Genomic DNA, 15,744 nt, shown 5'->3' with positions numbered 1-15,744 from the left:
GCGCGAGAGCTCGCCGAAATATCGCTTTATTTGGCGATGCGCGCGGGAACGTGAAATGAACCTGAAAAATGTTCTCGTTTTGTTTTTTTTTGTTTTTCTCGTCTCGTTTTTCTCTCCCTCTCCCTCTGCAACACCCTCAGGCCCCACTTTTCCTGCGTCTAGTTCCCATGATGTCATGGCTGCTTACTTACTACGCCCCCCCCCCCGCCCCCATCCTAACCCATCCCATCGGCCTCCTTCACTCTCCTCTCTCTCTCTCTCTCTCTCTCTCCCCCTTCCTCCCTTCCTCCCCTCTTCCTTCCACGGCCCTCTGCTTTTTCTCATGCACCTTTTTTTTTATCTGGGAGCGGGGGGCCATTTCATGCCTTTTGCTGTTAATTCCTTGGATTGTGGGCGGCTGGGTCTGAATCAAGTTGTTATCAAGAGGCAGAGATGTAATATTTACAAGGGCTTTCCATCCATTTGGGCTCGGTCCCTGGGGTGTCTGAGGCCGGGGAGAGAGGAAAAAAAAAGAGAAGAAACCTTCCCACCCTCTCAACCAAGGAATGTGACTTGAGGGACGGACGTTGTTTTTGAAAGCAAAGCTAACCTTTTTTTTTTTGTTGTTGTTGTTGTGTTTGTTTGTGTCGCGCAGTGCTCAACTATGAGAACGTGGTGGAAACGGGCTCGGAGACGGACGAGGACGACAGGCCGCTGGTGTCGGAAGAGAGCGGCCTGCCCAACGGCGGCGGCGGCGGCGGGAGGGAGGAGGAGATGGAGATGGCGGCGGGGGCCGGCAGCCCCGCCGGCGTGCCCGCCCCCGAGGCCTCGCCGCGGGTTGGCCACGCCCTGCTGTCCTACCGGGGCCAGGAGGGCCCCGAGGCCCAGGACAGCCGGCAGGAGCGGCGGGCCTGGCGCATGGGCGACGACATGCACGGATGCCTCAACGGCACCAGTGAGTTGACCCCCACCGTGGAAAGATATGGAAATAAACACTGTAATAACTCCATGTAATAAATAAGTCAATACACTTAAAATTCACACCTTATATACCCAGACCAGGAATTCATTCATTGCATTAAATCACACTTTGTATGTTCTTTATATACATTATGTATATATTATATTTCTTTATATATTAGGCTATTTGTTTTGTTTTTGTGTATATTTGGTCTATATCTGTAATTTAATTTAATACATTTTTAATTCTTTAATTTAATATTTAATATTTAATATTTAATATTTTATTTTAGTCTATTCATATTTTTCTTTGACTTAAGACAAAATGCACCAATCCTAACCAACCACAACAAATTCCTTGTATATTAAAATCCCCCTGGTTCCTTGATTCTATCAAGAAAGAAAAAAGCTTAAAAAAAAAAGAAAGGGTCGGTCTCATTTTCTGGATACGACGATATAATCTTCGAGATACAATCTCCAGTTTATCTCCCCTTTTTGCTTTTTTTTTGAACACTTCGATTATAAATTATTTTTCGTATTTATCGTTTCTCTTGGCAAGTGTGGAGAGAGGGAGAGAGAGAGGTTATTTTCTCTGGTCTTTAAACTCAGATGTGGGCAGGAACGCGATGGTCGACTTACGCTACGAGGGCGATGTCATCGCCTTCAACACCCAAACCCTTTTCTCACACACTTTCACACCTCTGGTCCCGTCCTAGTTCCCACTGAGTGGTGTTTAAAACACACCTCACCCTATTACCCCATGTTTTACTAGAGTCAGATATCAAGCCCCCCGCCCGCCCACTCGCCCGTCCATTTTGACGGATGGAGCCGTGGCACCGGACCTGCAGTACGTGACATTATGGCGACCCGATGTCCAATTTCTGCTTTTTTTAAATGGAAGAGCCCCATTGAAATTCACTTCTCAGTGACCTATCAAGTAACCTAACCATGTTCAAACCTGTTGCCCCCGAACCCCCGAACCCCACGCCCCCACCCCCTAGCTCCATCCCCACCACCACGCCAATGACAACCAGTGTCACCGGGGCCACAAAGACAAATACTTTTAATTAGGAGCCAAACGGGATTGTAAAAGGAGGAGGGGGTTCGCAGGGCTCTTGCAGGACTCATTAACAGGCCCTAAATGAAATTTGGAGCTTTATGATGGCCATTTACATGCATAATAGGCCCCCCATTCCGGGGCTGCTTGACAGATACAGAGTGGGGCGAGAAGTCATGCGAGACACCCAGTTTAAAAAACGGACCGGCGCCGCCTATCCGTCTTCGCTAATGACCAAGTGGGGTGCGCGTGCGCGCGGTAATACCGCCGGGGAAAAAAAAAAAAACAGAACCCCCCCCCCCCCTGAAAAGCGAGGCCGAGGCAAGAATTGTAAATGAAAATATCATTTGCGGAAAGGGGGGAGGCGCTCGCATCATTATCATCATCATACGAAAAGCGGTTTAAGGAATCAACGCCCGTTTAGCGCATCTGCTCCAGCCGGTTTGCTCAAGTCGCGATTTAGCGCCGTGCCCTTTTAATGCGATTTGAGCTGTCGGAGCGCTCGACCCGCAGAGCCGTTATTCTTGACGTTAATGTCGGAGGGGAAAATATGATTCCCTTCCTCGCCCAGATGGCGAATTTGAAAAGAGATCCCGCTCATTGCCGAACAGCACAAGAGGCACGGTAGTGATTTGCAAGTCCATTGGAGATTGGAGAAGCGAAACCTCGTTGCTACTGCATCGAAACTCTCGCCCGCTTTACGCCCTTTTCAACCCTTTTAACCATCCGCAGCCATTTCTAGCTGCAGAGGCGGGAACTTTGAGGTGTGCTGCCACTGCCGCCGCCGCCACCGCCCTCGCACGAAGGAAAGGAGAAGCGGGAGCTCGCAAAGTGCGGCAGTCGAACAGGGCTCGGCCGTCGAAAACAGGAGAACCGCAAACAGAAGTGAAATCCTCATAATGCCACAATGTCACCTCCATCTTGTCTCTTTCTCTCTCTCTCTCTCTCCCTCTCTCTCTGTCACTCGGGAAAAAAAAGAAAAAAAAAGAATGAGACTGCAAATACAAAGAGCCACCATTTTCTATCCCATGCACTGTACGCGGCGTGGAGGAGGAGACGGGGGAAGAGGGGTGCACTGAAAATAGCATGACACTTGAGTACAGTGTCTAGATCCTACGACAGCGGCGCAGGGTGTGACTCACATGCCTTTGTCCTCTTTCTCTCTCTCTCTCTCTCTCTCTCTCTCTCCACTCGGAGACGGCAGCCCACAAAAAAAAAAAAAAAAAAAAAAAAAATCACCCCGTGTTGGAGAATGGCGCTAATTGTCAATCGTCTGGCAACGATTCCACCCACTGGCTTTTTCATCTGAAGGAAGGAGCCACATGCTTCTGGTCGTCCCTCCTCATGAGGCGTTTAGAACCGATTTTTCCGTCTTATCTCCCTGTCGCCCGAGGAGCGGAGAGTTCTACTTTTTCACCGCACTCGTTATTTTTCTCGTTTAAACCTGATCCTCAAAGAAACAAATCCACTCCTGTGATTTGTGATTAACTCGCAACCCCCCCCCCCCCCCAACCCACACAGAAAAGTTATGCTACAAAACTCTTGTCGTGAAATTCTGTCTCAGTACTTCCTGTCTTGAGTTATGCATAGATATCCATTCCAGCTTGTGACCTCAAGTAGGAATGTTTTCTAGTTCTCATGCATGAATGTGAAAGCTGTTTCATTACCAATACAATCACACACAATGACATTAATAAATAGTTAAAAAAATATAAAAAATGTGAAATAATATTTATTAATAAATATTAAAATAAAAATAAATAAACAAATAGATAAATACATCAACACAATTTTCCTTTATTATTTCTTTTTTACACACAATGGTCATTTTGTTCAATCGATCGATTTATCACTTTCCTTTCAAACTTTTTAAACGCCATTTTAACCATACAGCAAATTAATCATTATGCTTATGTGTATTTTCACACTGCATATATTATTATGAAGAAATTGTTTCACTGTTAACTGAAATTCAAAAACAATTTCAATCAATTGGAACTTTTCTAAGTTGAACAGAACTCAAGTAAATGAATAAGAGCAGCATAAGAGAAGTTATTAATTGATTGTGTTCTTTGCTGTTCTTAAAATGGCTGCATTCTAATCAATCAAGAAAGCAAATATAGTGAATATATATATATATATATAATTATAATTATTATTATAAATATTAATTTAATTGTAAATATTATTGTTATTGTTTTCATTCTTCTTATTATGATTATTATTTTATTTTTTGTTTTCATTTATTTAACAATATATCCTTTGTCAGTTCGTGGCTTCGACACCACTGTCTCTGTTTATTTCGCTGCCTGAACATGAACTGCAATGTCCGTACAGCATGACATCTTGTGACCGGTGTGACTCAAACTGGGAGCGCCAGGGCCACCGAGAAGGTTCCTGTTTGATGCTCTCCTTTTCATATGAGGAAGGAAGTTAAAGCAAGTCAAGCAGTAGAGGAGGAGAGGAGTGCGGGTTATGGGGGCGGGGGTGCTGGTGGTCCCTGCTTTCCATTCTTGCTTTCCGTCGGCCGGCTGTTTGTGGGTGCGTGGAGGTGTCGGGGTGGGGGGTAGTGGGTGGGGCGGGGCCCTCCTTTGAAGGGCCAGCTTATGATGCTTGTGACTCCTGTGGAGCAGTCACATGAGAAGGCCCAGGAGGAATAAACACAATAGGCGCAGTATATGTACAACCCCCACCACCCCCACCACCACCACTACCCCCATCATTATCTGGAAAAATACCTTCATGTTATGAGCCATGGTGAAAGAGAGGTGCTTGTTTGCTGGTTCGGATGTGGAGCATTCCGACTGACTTAGCCCCCGGAGCGGTGCGGCGCGGTCATACTTACGATTTGAACGAAAACTGCGTTAGGCACAGTTCAGTTGGGGAAGTAGATTAAATACCTCTCTCTCTCTCTCTCTCTCTCTCTCTCTCTCTCTCTCTCTCTCTCTCTCTCCCCTTCATAGATGAGAGGAAGGATGAATATGAGCCGCTGGGGCCAGAGGGGTCTCTTCACGGCATCGGAAATGGCACAGGTGAGTCCGTGAATGGGAACCCCATCACCCCCACCCCTACCCGCCGGCGTTAAATCACCCAGTAGCACCGTGAAATAGCCCAGGCTCAGCGAGGCGTGTCGTTCAGGTGATTTACCTAATAGGAAACACACACACACACACAACGGCACGCCGCCAGTTACGATGCTTCTCCAAGCATCGGATCCGGAAAATTATGAGTTGTAGGCGGGATGGCGGCGCCGACAGCGTTTTTTTTATTTTTTTGGGGGCGCCGAATTGAGTTTTGGCAGCAAACGGATTTGTCGGGTTGATTCACTTTCCAATTCGGTTACAAAGAGACAATAAATTGTCAATTTTCCAACTGCAACAGGCTCATATTGATTGTGTCTGAAAGCAAACAAGGCATGACTCGATCGGGTGAGGTGTGGGCTTCCAAAAGGGAAAGTGAGCCGCCGGAGATAACATTAGAAGCAATGGTGTAGTTTCCGTGGTACGCCAGTATACGCCATGTACCCACTAAGAAAGCTGCGGGATTTCTGAATACCCACTAAAAAATGTGCAAGGATACATAACAATATTGCTTTGTGACAGAACTTTCACCAAAACCCTCCCCACCATGATTCCCTCCCTGCAGTATACCCGCTATAATAAACTATACTGCACCACTGAAGACCGAGCTTTGCCCGCTATTCCAAGATACGTCCACCAACGTCCACACACGCTGAACCGTCTCAGTAAATACACTTGGTAAACGTTACTGGAAGACGCGCTTTAAACTCCTTCACGACCACTAATTACATTTTCTGCTTGAACGAGGTCAAGGAATATTCGCAATGTGATTAGTAAACTACGAAAACCTAATTGCATCTTAACCAAATTACTATCTATACTAGAAGTACTGAAGTGAAGCGCAAAGTGATGTTTATTCTGAAATGTTTTTGTTTCTCCCTTTTCTCGCCATCACTTAACAGCGCCCACTACGTAATGGTGAAATTATCGTTCCTCTATTACCTTATTTTTCGTGGTGGAAACCATTACCCAATATCATTAATGGTAACTTAAATGTATACGCTCCCTCTAAGTAGTGCCCTAATGGCTTCCTCTGTGATTCTCATCACAATTAGCAGAGACTGGGTTTTTTTTTTTTGTTTGTTTTGTTTTTCGGGGTCGTGTTAACATCTTCGAGTAGGTCAGGAAGAGCAACTTCATTGGCTTTTTTTTTTTTTTTTTGACGCTCACGTCTCCTTCCTCTCCTTTCCGTTCAGCCAAGGGACTGGAAGGTGTCTCGGAGCTGGACGAGTACTTGAAACGCAAGCTGGAGGACAGCGACGGCCACACGGCCAGCATCGCCGAGTACCTGCAGCGCGGCGACACGGCCATCATCTACCCGGAGGCCCCCGAGGAGGTGACCCGACTCGGCACGCCAGAGGCCATCGGTCAAGACGAAAACGAGAACGGTGAGAGAGACCTTGGCTGGGGTACAGGAAGCTGGAACTGATTCTCACGCCTTGTGTGTTTGAGTGCGAGCTGATCATGTGACGCACGACTCGCAGTCGATTCGTTTTCGAAGCGAACTCAGAGCCTAAACCGACTCTTTTGGCTCTCGTTGCACCAACTTAATCAAAGAGTGCAAGTTGAGCAAATCTTTGAACTGAGTCGACCCATAAAGAGATGAATTGGCAAAAAGAGCCAAACTTTTCATCGCCAAGCCTTACAGAGAGAGGATGGCGCGACTCTATGGCCTCTGGGGTTGCAGATCAACCGCCTCCTCATGTTACACCCGAGGAACGAGCCATTAGTCTCCATTAGCTGACCCCCCCCACCGCCAAGTCAACCTCATCTGACCCCTCCCTCCCCCTCTTTTTTCTCAGACCTGCCGCCCGGCACCGCGGACGACTTCGCCCAGCTTCTGACCTGCCCATACTGCGACCGGGGCTACAAGCGGCTGACGTCGCTCAAGGAGCACATCAAGTACCGCCACGAGAAGAATGAGGAGAGTTTCCCCTGCCCGCTGTGCGCCGAGACCTTCACGCACCGCACGCAGCTGGAGCGCCACATGGCCACGCACAAGCCGGGCAGAGATCAGGTGAGACGCGGTGTCATTCCCATCTCATTTATCCAGCTGACCCCACCCCGATCTCCCACTCCCGCCCCCTTATTTACATTTGCTTTTAAATTGTTTTTCCTCCGCAAACAGGCAGCGTCACTTTCCCACACTGCCCTCATTCCCGGTTGAAAAAAAACATGGCACCAATTAGAAAAAACGGCAGTAATGTTTTCCTCATGGTTAGCCAGTGCACTTCTGCGGAATCCTGTTCTCTCGAGTGAGCGCCGGAGTCCATTTCCTGTCGCCGTCGTTTTTTTTTTCTTCTTCCCCTGCCTGTTTTAAAACAAGTTCATTTTTCATTCCTCGTTCTCTTAAAAAATCAGACCCGTGCTGCTAGTTAGCAGCTGCATTTTGTTTTGCCCCCCCCTCCCCAAGTTTCCGCCTACAGTGAGGCAACGCGTGGGATGTACAAGCATATTGACTTCCCCGGGCCATCTGACTTTTTACATCAGCTGTTGCTGGAACTGGAACTGGAACAGATTTGATTAGAAATTAGCACTAATAAAGATAGTCCCAGATATAGGCCGTTTCCTTTTATTCCCAGCGTTTATTTTCCTGTGGAAGGGAAGGCCTTGTATCGTTTATTTTACACAGAATAGGAACATTGTTGTTGTTACCGGTCCAACTGTATGTGCCGCTTGTTTTTTACGGGCACTGGCCATCCAGAAACTCCTCTTGGACCCTATAAATAAGCAGTGAATCATTCAATTTTCCAATTATACCGTGATCACAATGAGATTTCCTGAGTTAAGCCTGTCAGCTTTGGACCTCAAATTTGCCCGAGCCTCGACGTAACAGAAGCAGTAACTTGCCTCCACAAAAACGTCGCTCCCTGCTCCTCCATCACCTGACCCCCGTTTCTCCTTCTGACTGCCTTAAACGGGAGCAGATGGCCCTTTTCCCCGGCGATCTGCGGAGTCATAATCCCCAAATGACTTTAAGTGCTTGTTTATTTGTGTACTTCCTCTGAGTTAAATGGTTAAAGGAAGACCGAGGAGGGGTCATGTGACCACCCTTTGCGCAAAGGGGTGAGCAGGGGTGTAAAACAGGGCAATTATGGTGCAAAAATCGCATTGAATCCACCACTGTATGATGAGGTTTGTTTTTCTGTTCATCATCATTCATTTTCGGCAGCATTATTGCCACTCTTCAAGATTTGAAACAGGACATTCGATATTAACTCTAAATTCCTTGGGGCACATCCCAGTCACTCATGCATCTGGAGCGAAAAGTGATGTCTGATTCCCGATGCTGGGATTTAAGCAGGCGTGCGCGCAGACATCCCACCCATTTTGCATTAACTTTTAGCATTGGCTCAGGGGACTGCATCTCCCTTTCCAGTGTTTTTGTTTGTTGATCTTTGCCTATTTGAATTTCAAATGAAGGAAATGCACCTACACTAAGCCGTTACCTTTGAACACATTCTGCCCACACACTGCTTTCCAGAATGCGATAAGTGGGTTTCTTTAGCAGTCGGAAGATTTTAAGATGTGCAGTCAGAAGAACTGTGTATGTATGTATGTAAAGAGCTTTGGTTGGCACGCAGCATGGGTCTCAGGGTACTTTTAATGCAAGATTAAAATAACTGATCACATTTGTTTTATTCACTCTCTGTTTGGCGGGTCTCGCTGCTTTTCAAATGTGTACGACGGAAATTAAAACTCCTTTCCTGTTCTTTTCCCCCACAGCCCCAGCTGCTGAACGAGGGCGCTGGCAACCGCAAGTTCAAATGCACCGAGTGTGGGAAAGCCTTCAAATATAAGCATCACCTGAAGGAACATCTCCGCATTCACAGTGGTGGGTATTCCATGACTGGCTTCTGCCCTTGATTGCGAAATTAATTCAAATGACTGTAGATGACAGGGGTTTCATGTCAGGAAGGTGGAAATTGATAAGATTATTTTTTTGCCCCTGTCAGTTAATGACTCATTCGATTTTAGAGACCTGTTTCATAACTGAGTAATTCCACCACATGAAGGGAATCATAGCCCATCCAGCATGTTGAAGGGGCTGGATGGAAATTGATTAGAAATGCAAATGTTCATACATGATTATTGGGTCTTCTGCACACTCATATGCATGGTTAGATCACAACTGACTATTAATAACTGTTACAGTGTTTTACGTAACTGCTTTTCTACGTAATTATTTTTTGACAACATTTTGACAACAATAAAACAAATCTTAAAATCATGGGGATTTCAAATGGGGATATAAGGAAATCATATAAATCATAAACAAATGGTAAAAGCGTCATTTGTATGCCCATGATTAGGTCACATAATTCTGCTATAATTAATTTCACAATACACTTTTTGTTGACTTACAGGTGAGAAGCCATATGAGTGCTCCAACTGTAAGAAGCGATTCTCCCACTCTGGATCCTACAGCTCCCACATCAGCAGCAAGAAATGCATTGGCCTGATTGCCGTCAATGGACGGGTACGAAATGGAAACAACGCCAAGCCTGGCTCCTCCCCTAACTCTACCACATCCTCTCCTGGCAGCCCAGCACTGGCCCAGCTCCGTCACAAGCTAGAGAATGGACGTCCCCTAGGCACACAAGACCAACAGAGTCAGCTTGACATCAAGCCAGAGCCAATGGACTTCAACGACTACCGGCTATTGATTGCTTCTCAGCATGGCTTTGGGGGACCGGGAGCATACATGAATGGAGCTGGCCGTGGGGGCGGAAGCCCCTTGGGGATCCACAGCTCTTCGCAGAGCCCTCTGCAGCAACTGGGGGGCATGGGTCTGGACATACCCTTTCTGGGCTACGCTGGCTCCCTTGGGAACAACCTGAGTGAGGTGCAGAAGGTCCTCCAGATAGTGGACAACACAGTGTGCAGGCAAAAAATGGATGGGAACCCAGAGGAGATCTCCAAGCTCAGGGCCTACATGAAAGAGTTGGGAGCCCAGATGGAGGAGCAGAAGCTGGCCCTCTCTTCCTCAAGGGCAAGCTTCCAGGTAGTGGGCCAGACCAGCCCAACTAAAAGTATCATAGACTACACACTGGAGAAAGTCAATGAAGCCAAGAGCCTAATTGATGACTCCAAAAGACAAGTGGACATCAAGAAGGAAAGGCAAAACCATTCAGTGGAACTCAGCCATGAAAATAAGGCTCACGACAACCAGTCCCAGTTCCTGCCATTCTCCTGTCAGTACTGCAAGGAGACCTTCCCTGGACCCATCCCGTTGCACCAACATGAGCGCTACATGTGCAAAATGAATGAGGAGATCAAAGCTGTTCTGCAGCCGGCTGAAAATGGACCTGTCAGCCGCAGGGGGATGATGCCATCAGAGCAGCAAACTGCGCTGATATCCAGTGCTCTGTCTGAGAGGGGAACCACCAGTCCCACCAATCCCTTCAAAGATCATGTGTCAGTGCTTAAGGCCTACTTTGCCATGAACACTGAGCCAAACTCAGAGGAACTGTTGAAGATTTCTACTGCTGTGGGTTTGCCTCAAGAATTTGTCAAAGAGTGGTTTTCCCAGTGGAAGAACCAAAACAGCCATGTAAACAATATGAGGAAAAGGTCACCCCCACGGGACCGCAGCGGCCCAGAGGTCAACCACAACCTCAACAGGTCACCTATTTCCTTGGTACAGCAGCAAATGTCATTTGCTCCAGTGGACTTACATGGAGGCTTCACCAATGGTGATGCCTCGCACAGACTCTTAAAGGCCAACCAGTTTACAGCCAACAGACAGACAGGTGATAAACCACTAGACCCCATGGACCACTTGAGGAGCAGCACTCCATCACCCCTAAATCTCTCCTCCACTTCTTCCAAAAACTCTCAGAGCAGCTCTTATACCCCAAACAGCTTAGCCTCCGAGGATGCACATGGGGATGCACCATTGGATCTGTCCCTTCCAAAACACATGGCCAACAACAAGGGAATCTCTACTGGGGAAAAGCGTCCCAAACTAAATGGCTTCAGGGTGGAACGCAATGGTGAGACACCCACAAGAGAACAGAACAGGCCGCTGGATTTGGTTAATATCAAGAAGGAGTTTCTTGGCTCCGAAAGCAACACTGGAGGGAACACTGGCCATCCGCTCGAGAAGAGCACCAGTCCCATTTTTGGTATCAATCCTTTTGCCGGAGGTCACATGTATACATCCCTGCCACCTCATGGAGCCTTCCCTCCTCCCACATTCATGACTCCGGCCCAGGCCAGCATCCCAGGCCTTAGGCCCTACCCGGGGCTGGACCCAATGAGCTTCTTGCCCCACATGGCCTACACCTATGCTACTGGGGCGGCAACATTTGCAGAAATGCAACAGAGGAGAAAATATCAACGAAAACCAGGTTTCCAGGTAAGCTGGAAGAAAGACCACAATCTTTGTTATTTCTACAATATTTGCTCCTTTCAATGAAGCACATTTAGATGAGTATCAGTCATTCATTAAGCCGAATAGGTTTTCTCAAGAAAGTATATTTCCTCCAATAGTCTCTTTACCTGCTTATACCCTCGACCTCTTAGAAACTCCTTTGAAAAGGCCACCGAAAATGACATGGGTTATATGAACCTCCCATGTTAATCAAATTAGCAATGTTTACACAGTTGCTGTCTGCTTTTCAAACACATCGCCCCCAAAAACCCCACAACGCAGCATTTAAAAAAAGCCCCATATGTTGCCCCCTATCCCCAAGTGTCTCCTGACTGGGAGGGACTTACCCAGGTTGGTCGCTGCTAAGCCCTGTCCAGACTTGGGATCATGGAGGGGAGCAGAGGGTGTCTCTCCGGGGTTGAGGTGACAGGTGTGGATTACCGGCCTGGCACTGACAAAAGAAAAACAAAAAAAAAATCTGCTTGCCTCTCGCAGGGGGAGCTACTGGACGGCACCGCAGACTATCTGTCAGGCCTGGAGGACCTGACAGACAGCGATTCGCTCCTCTCCAGGAAGAAGATTAAGAAGACTGAAAGTGGTATGTACGCGTGTGACTTGTGCGACAAAACATTCCAGAAGACCAGTTCCCTCCTAAGACACAAATATGAGCACACAGGTATATAACATTTGGACACTTCTTTTTTACCCCCGACCCCCTATGCTTTTGTACCACCCCCCTTCCCCCTCTCCCCCCCACGCATATCTTCTGTCTTTAAAAAAAAAAAAACTTTTTGTTCCACCCCTCCCCCACCCCCTGCTGCTTCATTTTATTTGTTTTTGTCCCGTAGCAACCCCCCCCCCCCCCCCTTGTAGTTCTGATATTTAATGATTTCTCTTTTCTTTTCCTTTATTTTGATTCTCTGTATTTCAAGCCATGGCCTTTAACATGTTCCTTGTTTTTCAACAGGGGGGTAGGGATCTTTTCATAGGTAGAGGGGTTACATAAACATACAGTGCCACAAATTATATATATATATATATATATATATATATATATATAAACAAAATCTCCTGAGGCGTTCCATTAATGCCGCGTTTTGTGTGCTGGAGTGGTGGAGCGAGGGGTGGGTAGGGAAGAGAGAGAGAGAGAGAGAGAGATAGAGAGAAAGAGAGAGAGAGAGAGAGAGCCTGCAGGGGCGTCCGAAGGAGGTTTTTTAGGTGGAGTGTCTCTGCTCAACAGCACGGGCAGAATGGACCAAATTGCAACGTTCCCAAACGCGTATTAAAGCTTTTCTGAGACTCGGAGAATCGGAGTCGGTGAGGGTTTTTTTTTTGCACACGGTGCCAAGTTTGAGAGTTTGAGGTCATGACCTCTCTGGTTCTTTAATAACAACAAAAATATCCTTCAAAGATACGACCCGCTCTACCTCTCTTTCACTGCGTTGCATCATCTGTGCCTCGCATCCACCGTGTCAGTCGGCGCGGGAATGCTCGGCGAGGAATCCGCCGTCTCATTTATTTTAACCCTACCGAGCTTTTGTGCGCGTGTATGTCTGTGTGTGTGTGTGTGTGTGTGTGTGTGTGATGTGTTTGGGGCACTCTAACTATGCCAACTATGGAAGATGTTATATGCATTCCAAGGCTATTTGTGGCTTAGGATTCGCCTGGATGCTTGCGCGCTCGTGTGTCTCCAGCGCGTGTGTGTGTGTCTACGTGTGTGTGACTTTTGGCACACACACAGGACGGAAGGCGTCGTGTGCATGTGTGCGTGGGATGTGCGCCTTGGAAGGCTGTCGGGCGCACAGGCCTCGTGAGTTTGGCACCAGAAAGCCCCGTCCTGTTCGAGAGAGAAGTCAGATGGCTGGTACTGAGTCGTAGTAAACCCAGAAGGCTGGCGATAGTACACGCGAAGGTGTGTGCGTGAGGAGGGGTAACTTACGGGTGTGAAGTTCCCGCCGCAAATACGGCGCCCGCCACATACTATCGGGCGGAGGAATGTCTAATCCTGCCCCCCCCCCCCCAGCTTGTTAATCTGGTCCATGATGTCATGAAAACACGCTCCCATCGGTGTCAGAGATGGCCAGACTGCTTGGGTTTCACCTCGCCCACTTCTCCAGGCATCCTATTCTACACTTGCCACTGCCCCCGCCCCTCCCCACCCGCCCCCCACATCTCCCACAAGGGTTATATTTGCCACGGTCACAGACGAAGACCACATCCAGTAATGATCCCAAACAAGCTTCCAAAATTAGCTCAAACGTTTTTGGGAGGGTGGGGGGGCTTGTCATTTGGGGTTGTTGTCAATGGGGATGATGGCGCTTCACGGCGTATGTTTAAGCGACATGTACATAGATGAACGCATAGGCATTCCATGTTTTCTAAATATGTGCCATGAGTGATTTTCCCTTCTTCTCCGGCATCTTGTGTTTTAGCATTTAGCGTTTTGTCACTGACTGAGAGCGCTCTTAGTCACCATAGTAACACCTACTCTCCCCCTGTCTCTCCGCAGGCAAGCGTCCACACCAGTGCCAGATCTGCAAGAAGGCCTTCAAACACAAGCACCATCTCATCGAGCACTCGCGCCTGCACTCGGGCGAGAAGCCGTACCAGTGCGACAAGTGCGGCAAGCGGTTCTCGCACTCGGGGTCGTACTCGCAGCACATGAACCACCGCTACTCATACTGCAAGCGCGAGGCCGAGGAGCGGGAGGCGGCCGAGCGCGAGGCCCGGGGTGACGGCGAGGACAAGGGCATCCTGGAGCCCACCGAGCTGCTAATGAGGCGGGCCGCCTACCTGCAGGGCCTGGGGCGCCTGGGCTACTCGGACCCCGAGGACCAGCAGGAGGACGCCGGCGGCACCATCCTGAGGGACGGCACCGAGGGAGGCGTCAAGGCGCGGGAGCGGGAGGCAGCGGCGGCGGCGGCGGCCGAGGTGTACAAGGAGGTGACTGACAGACGGGAAGCAAGTTATAGGGAGGGAGGCAGGGGGATAGAGATGGAGATGGAGATGATGGAGGACGAGGAGGAGGAAGAGGAGGAGGAGGAAGGGGACGAGGGCGACAGCAGGAGCCCGGGCGGGCAGATGGACCCGGCGAGGGACGGCGGCGAGGGCAAGGGTTCTGCGCGTTTGATGGACGAGAGCTCGAGAGAAGGGAAAACAGACGGGAAGTCGGACCAGGAGGAGGCGGACTGACCTCAGAGCGGCAGAACGTCGGCGGAAAGGCAGAAGAAGTAGAAGAAGAAGAAGAGGAAGAAGAAGAAGAAGAAGATGAAAAAGAAGAAGAGAAAAAAAAGCTTTCAGCAAATAGTTGTCATGTCGTTTTGTTTCGTTTCCCTTTTTTTTTTTTTTTTTTTCATTCTTCCAGCCAAACGCCAAACTCGTACATTTCGAAAAGTCGAGGCCTCAGTGGAGCGCTTTGCTTTTTTTTTTCTTTTTCTTTTTCTCTTTCTTTCTGTTTCCGGAGATTGTAAAGATGGACTGGAGCTGCAATGTGGTGACTGCCAACATCAGGAGTTGTGAGAAACAAGCTGGATGGGATTGTTTAAAAATCCACGTTATGCAAAAAATAAAGACTAGAGAGAGAGAGAGAGAGAGAGAGAGAGAGAGAGAGAGAGAAGTAATAATGATTATCATTATAATTAAAATGAAAAATGAAGCTGTTTTTAATGTACAGTATTATAAAGGCCTAAAAGCTGTGTGGTGCTATAATGTTCTTAACCTTTCTGTGTCTCATCGTGTTCATGCCCCAAAAAACCTGGAAATTGCACTCTGACCCTGCTTCCCCAGTTCCCCTTTAATCACTACAAAAAACACTTTTGGAGGAGAAAAGAGAGAGAGAGAGAGAGAGAGAGAGAGAGAGAGAGAGAGAGCGAGAGAGAGAAGCCTTTGGATATTTCATACCATGCTTGAAGATTCGGTAGCAGTCTCGTCGGTGTCGTCGTATTTTTTTGTCTTGCCACTTACTGTGACGTCCTTGGTTTTATTTCATGCTATTTTTTTTACACCCTTTCAAAAAAAAAAGTTTTCTTTGCAAGGCGAACTAACCGCACGATTTTTTCGGGGTTGGCGGGGGCGGGGCGGGGCGGGGCGGAGGGGTGGGTGGGTGTTCTTGGGCACATTAAACCTGTGTGACTTTAATAATGTGGATGTGAGTCTTAAACAAAACAAAACACACAAAAAAAGAACAAACAAAGGCAAAACGAAAGCAAAACAAAACGATGGACGGGAGAGGAGCAAGGGGGGTGGGGGCGGGGGGGGGAGAAAAAATAATGAAGGGCTGTAAAGCGGTGTAA

General features: G+C 48.0%; 1 protein-coding gene across 1 annotated transcript in view; it reads left to right on the top strand.

Annotated features, from left to right (window-relative positions):
• The window catches only part of zeb2a (zinc finger E-box binding homeobox 2a), a 38,302-nt gene extending 22,798 nt beyond the window's left edge, over positions 1 to 15,504 (top strand). The window contains exons 3-10 of the mRNA XM_080019718.1: positions 635 to 934; positions 4,960 to 5,028; positions 6,273 to 6,464; positions 6,879 to 7,093; positions 8,803 to 8,911; positions 9,444 to 11,437; positions 11,948 to 12,128; positions 13,962 to 15,504. Coding sequence (XP_079875844.1) covers positions 635 to 934; positions 4,960 to 5,028; positions 6,273 to 6,464; positions 6,879 to 7,093; positions 8,803 to 8,911; positions 9,444 to 11,437; positions 11,948 to 12,128; positions 13,962 to 14,644 — 3,743 coding nt within the window. The 3' untranslated portion in view covers positions 14,645 to 15,504. The remainder of the gene's footprint in view (positions 1 to 634; positions 935 to 4,959; positions 5,029 to 6,272; positions 6,465 to 6,878; positions 7,094 to 8,802; positions 8,912 to 9,443; positions 11,438 to 11,947; positions 12,129 to 13,961) is intronic.
• Positions 15,505 to 15,744: the final 240 nt, after the last annotated feature.

This window comes from Zeus faber (assembly GCF_960531495.2).
Source record: "Zeus faber genome assembly, chromosome: 18".
NCBI classification, from domain to species: Eukaryota; Metazoa; Chordata; class Actinopteri; order Zeiformes; family Zeidae; genus Zeus; species Zeus faber.
Note: the sequence above shows the minus strand (reverse complement) of the source record. Positions and strands in the feature narration are given on the sequence as shown.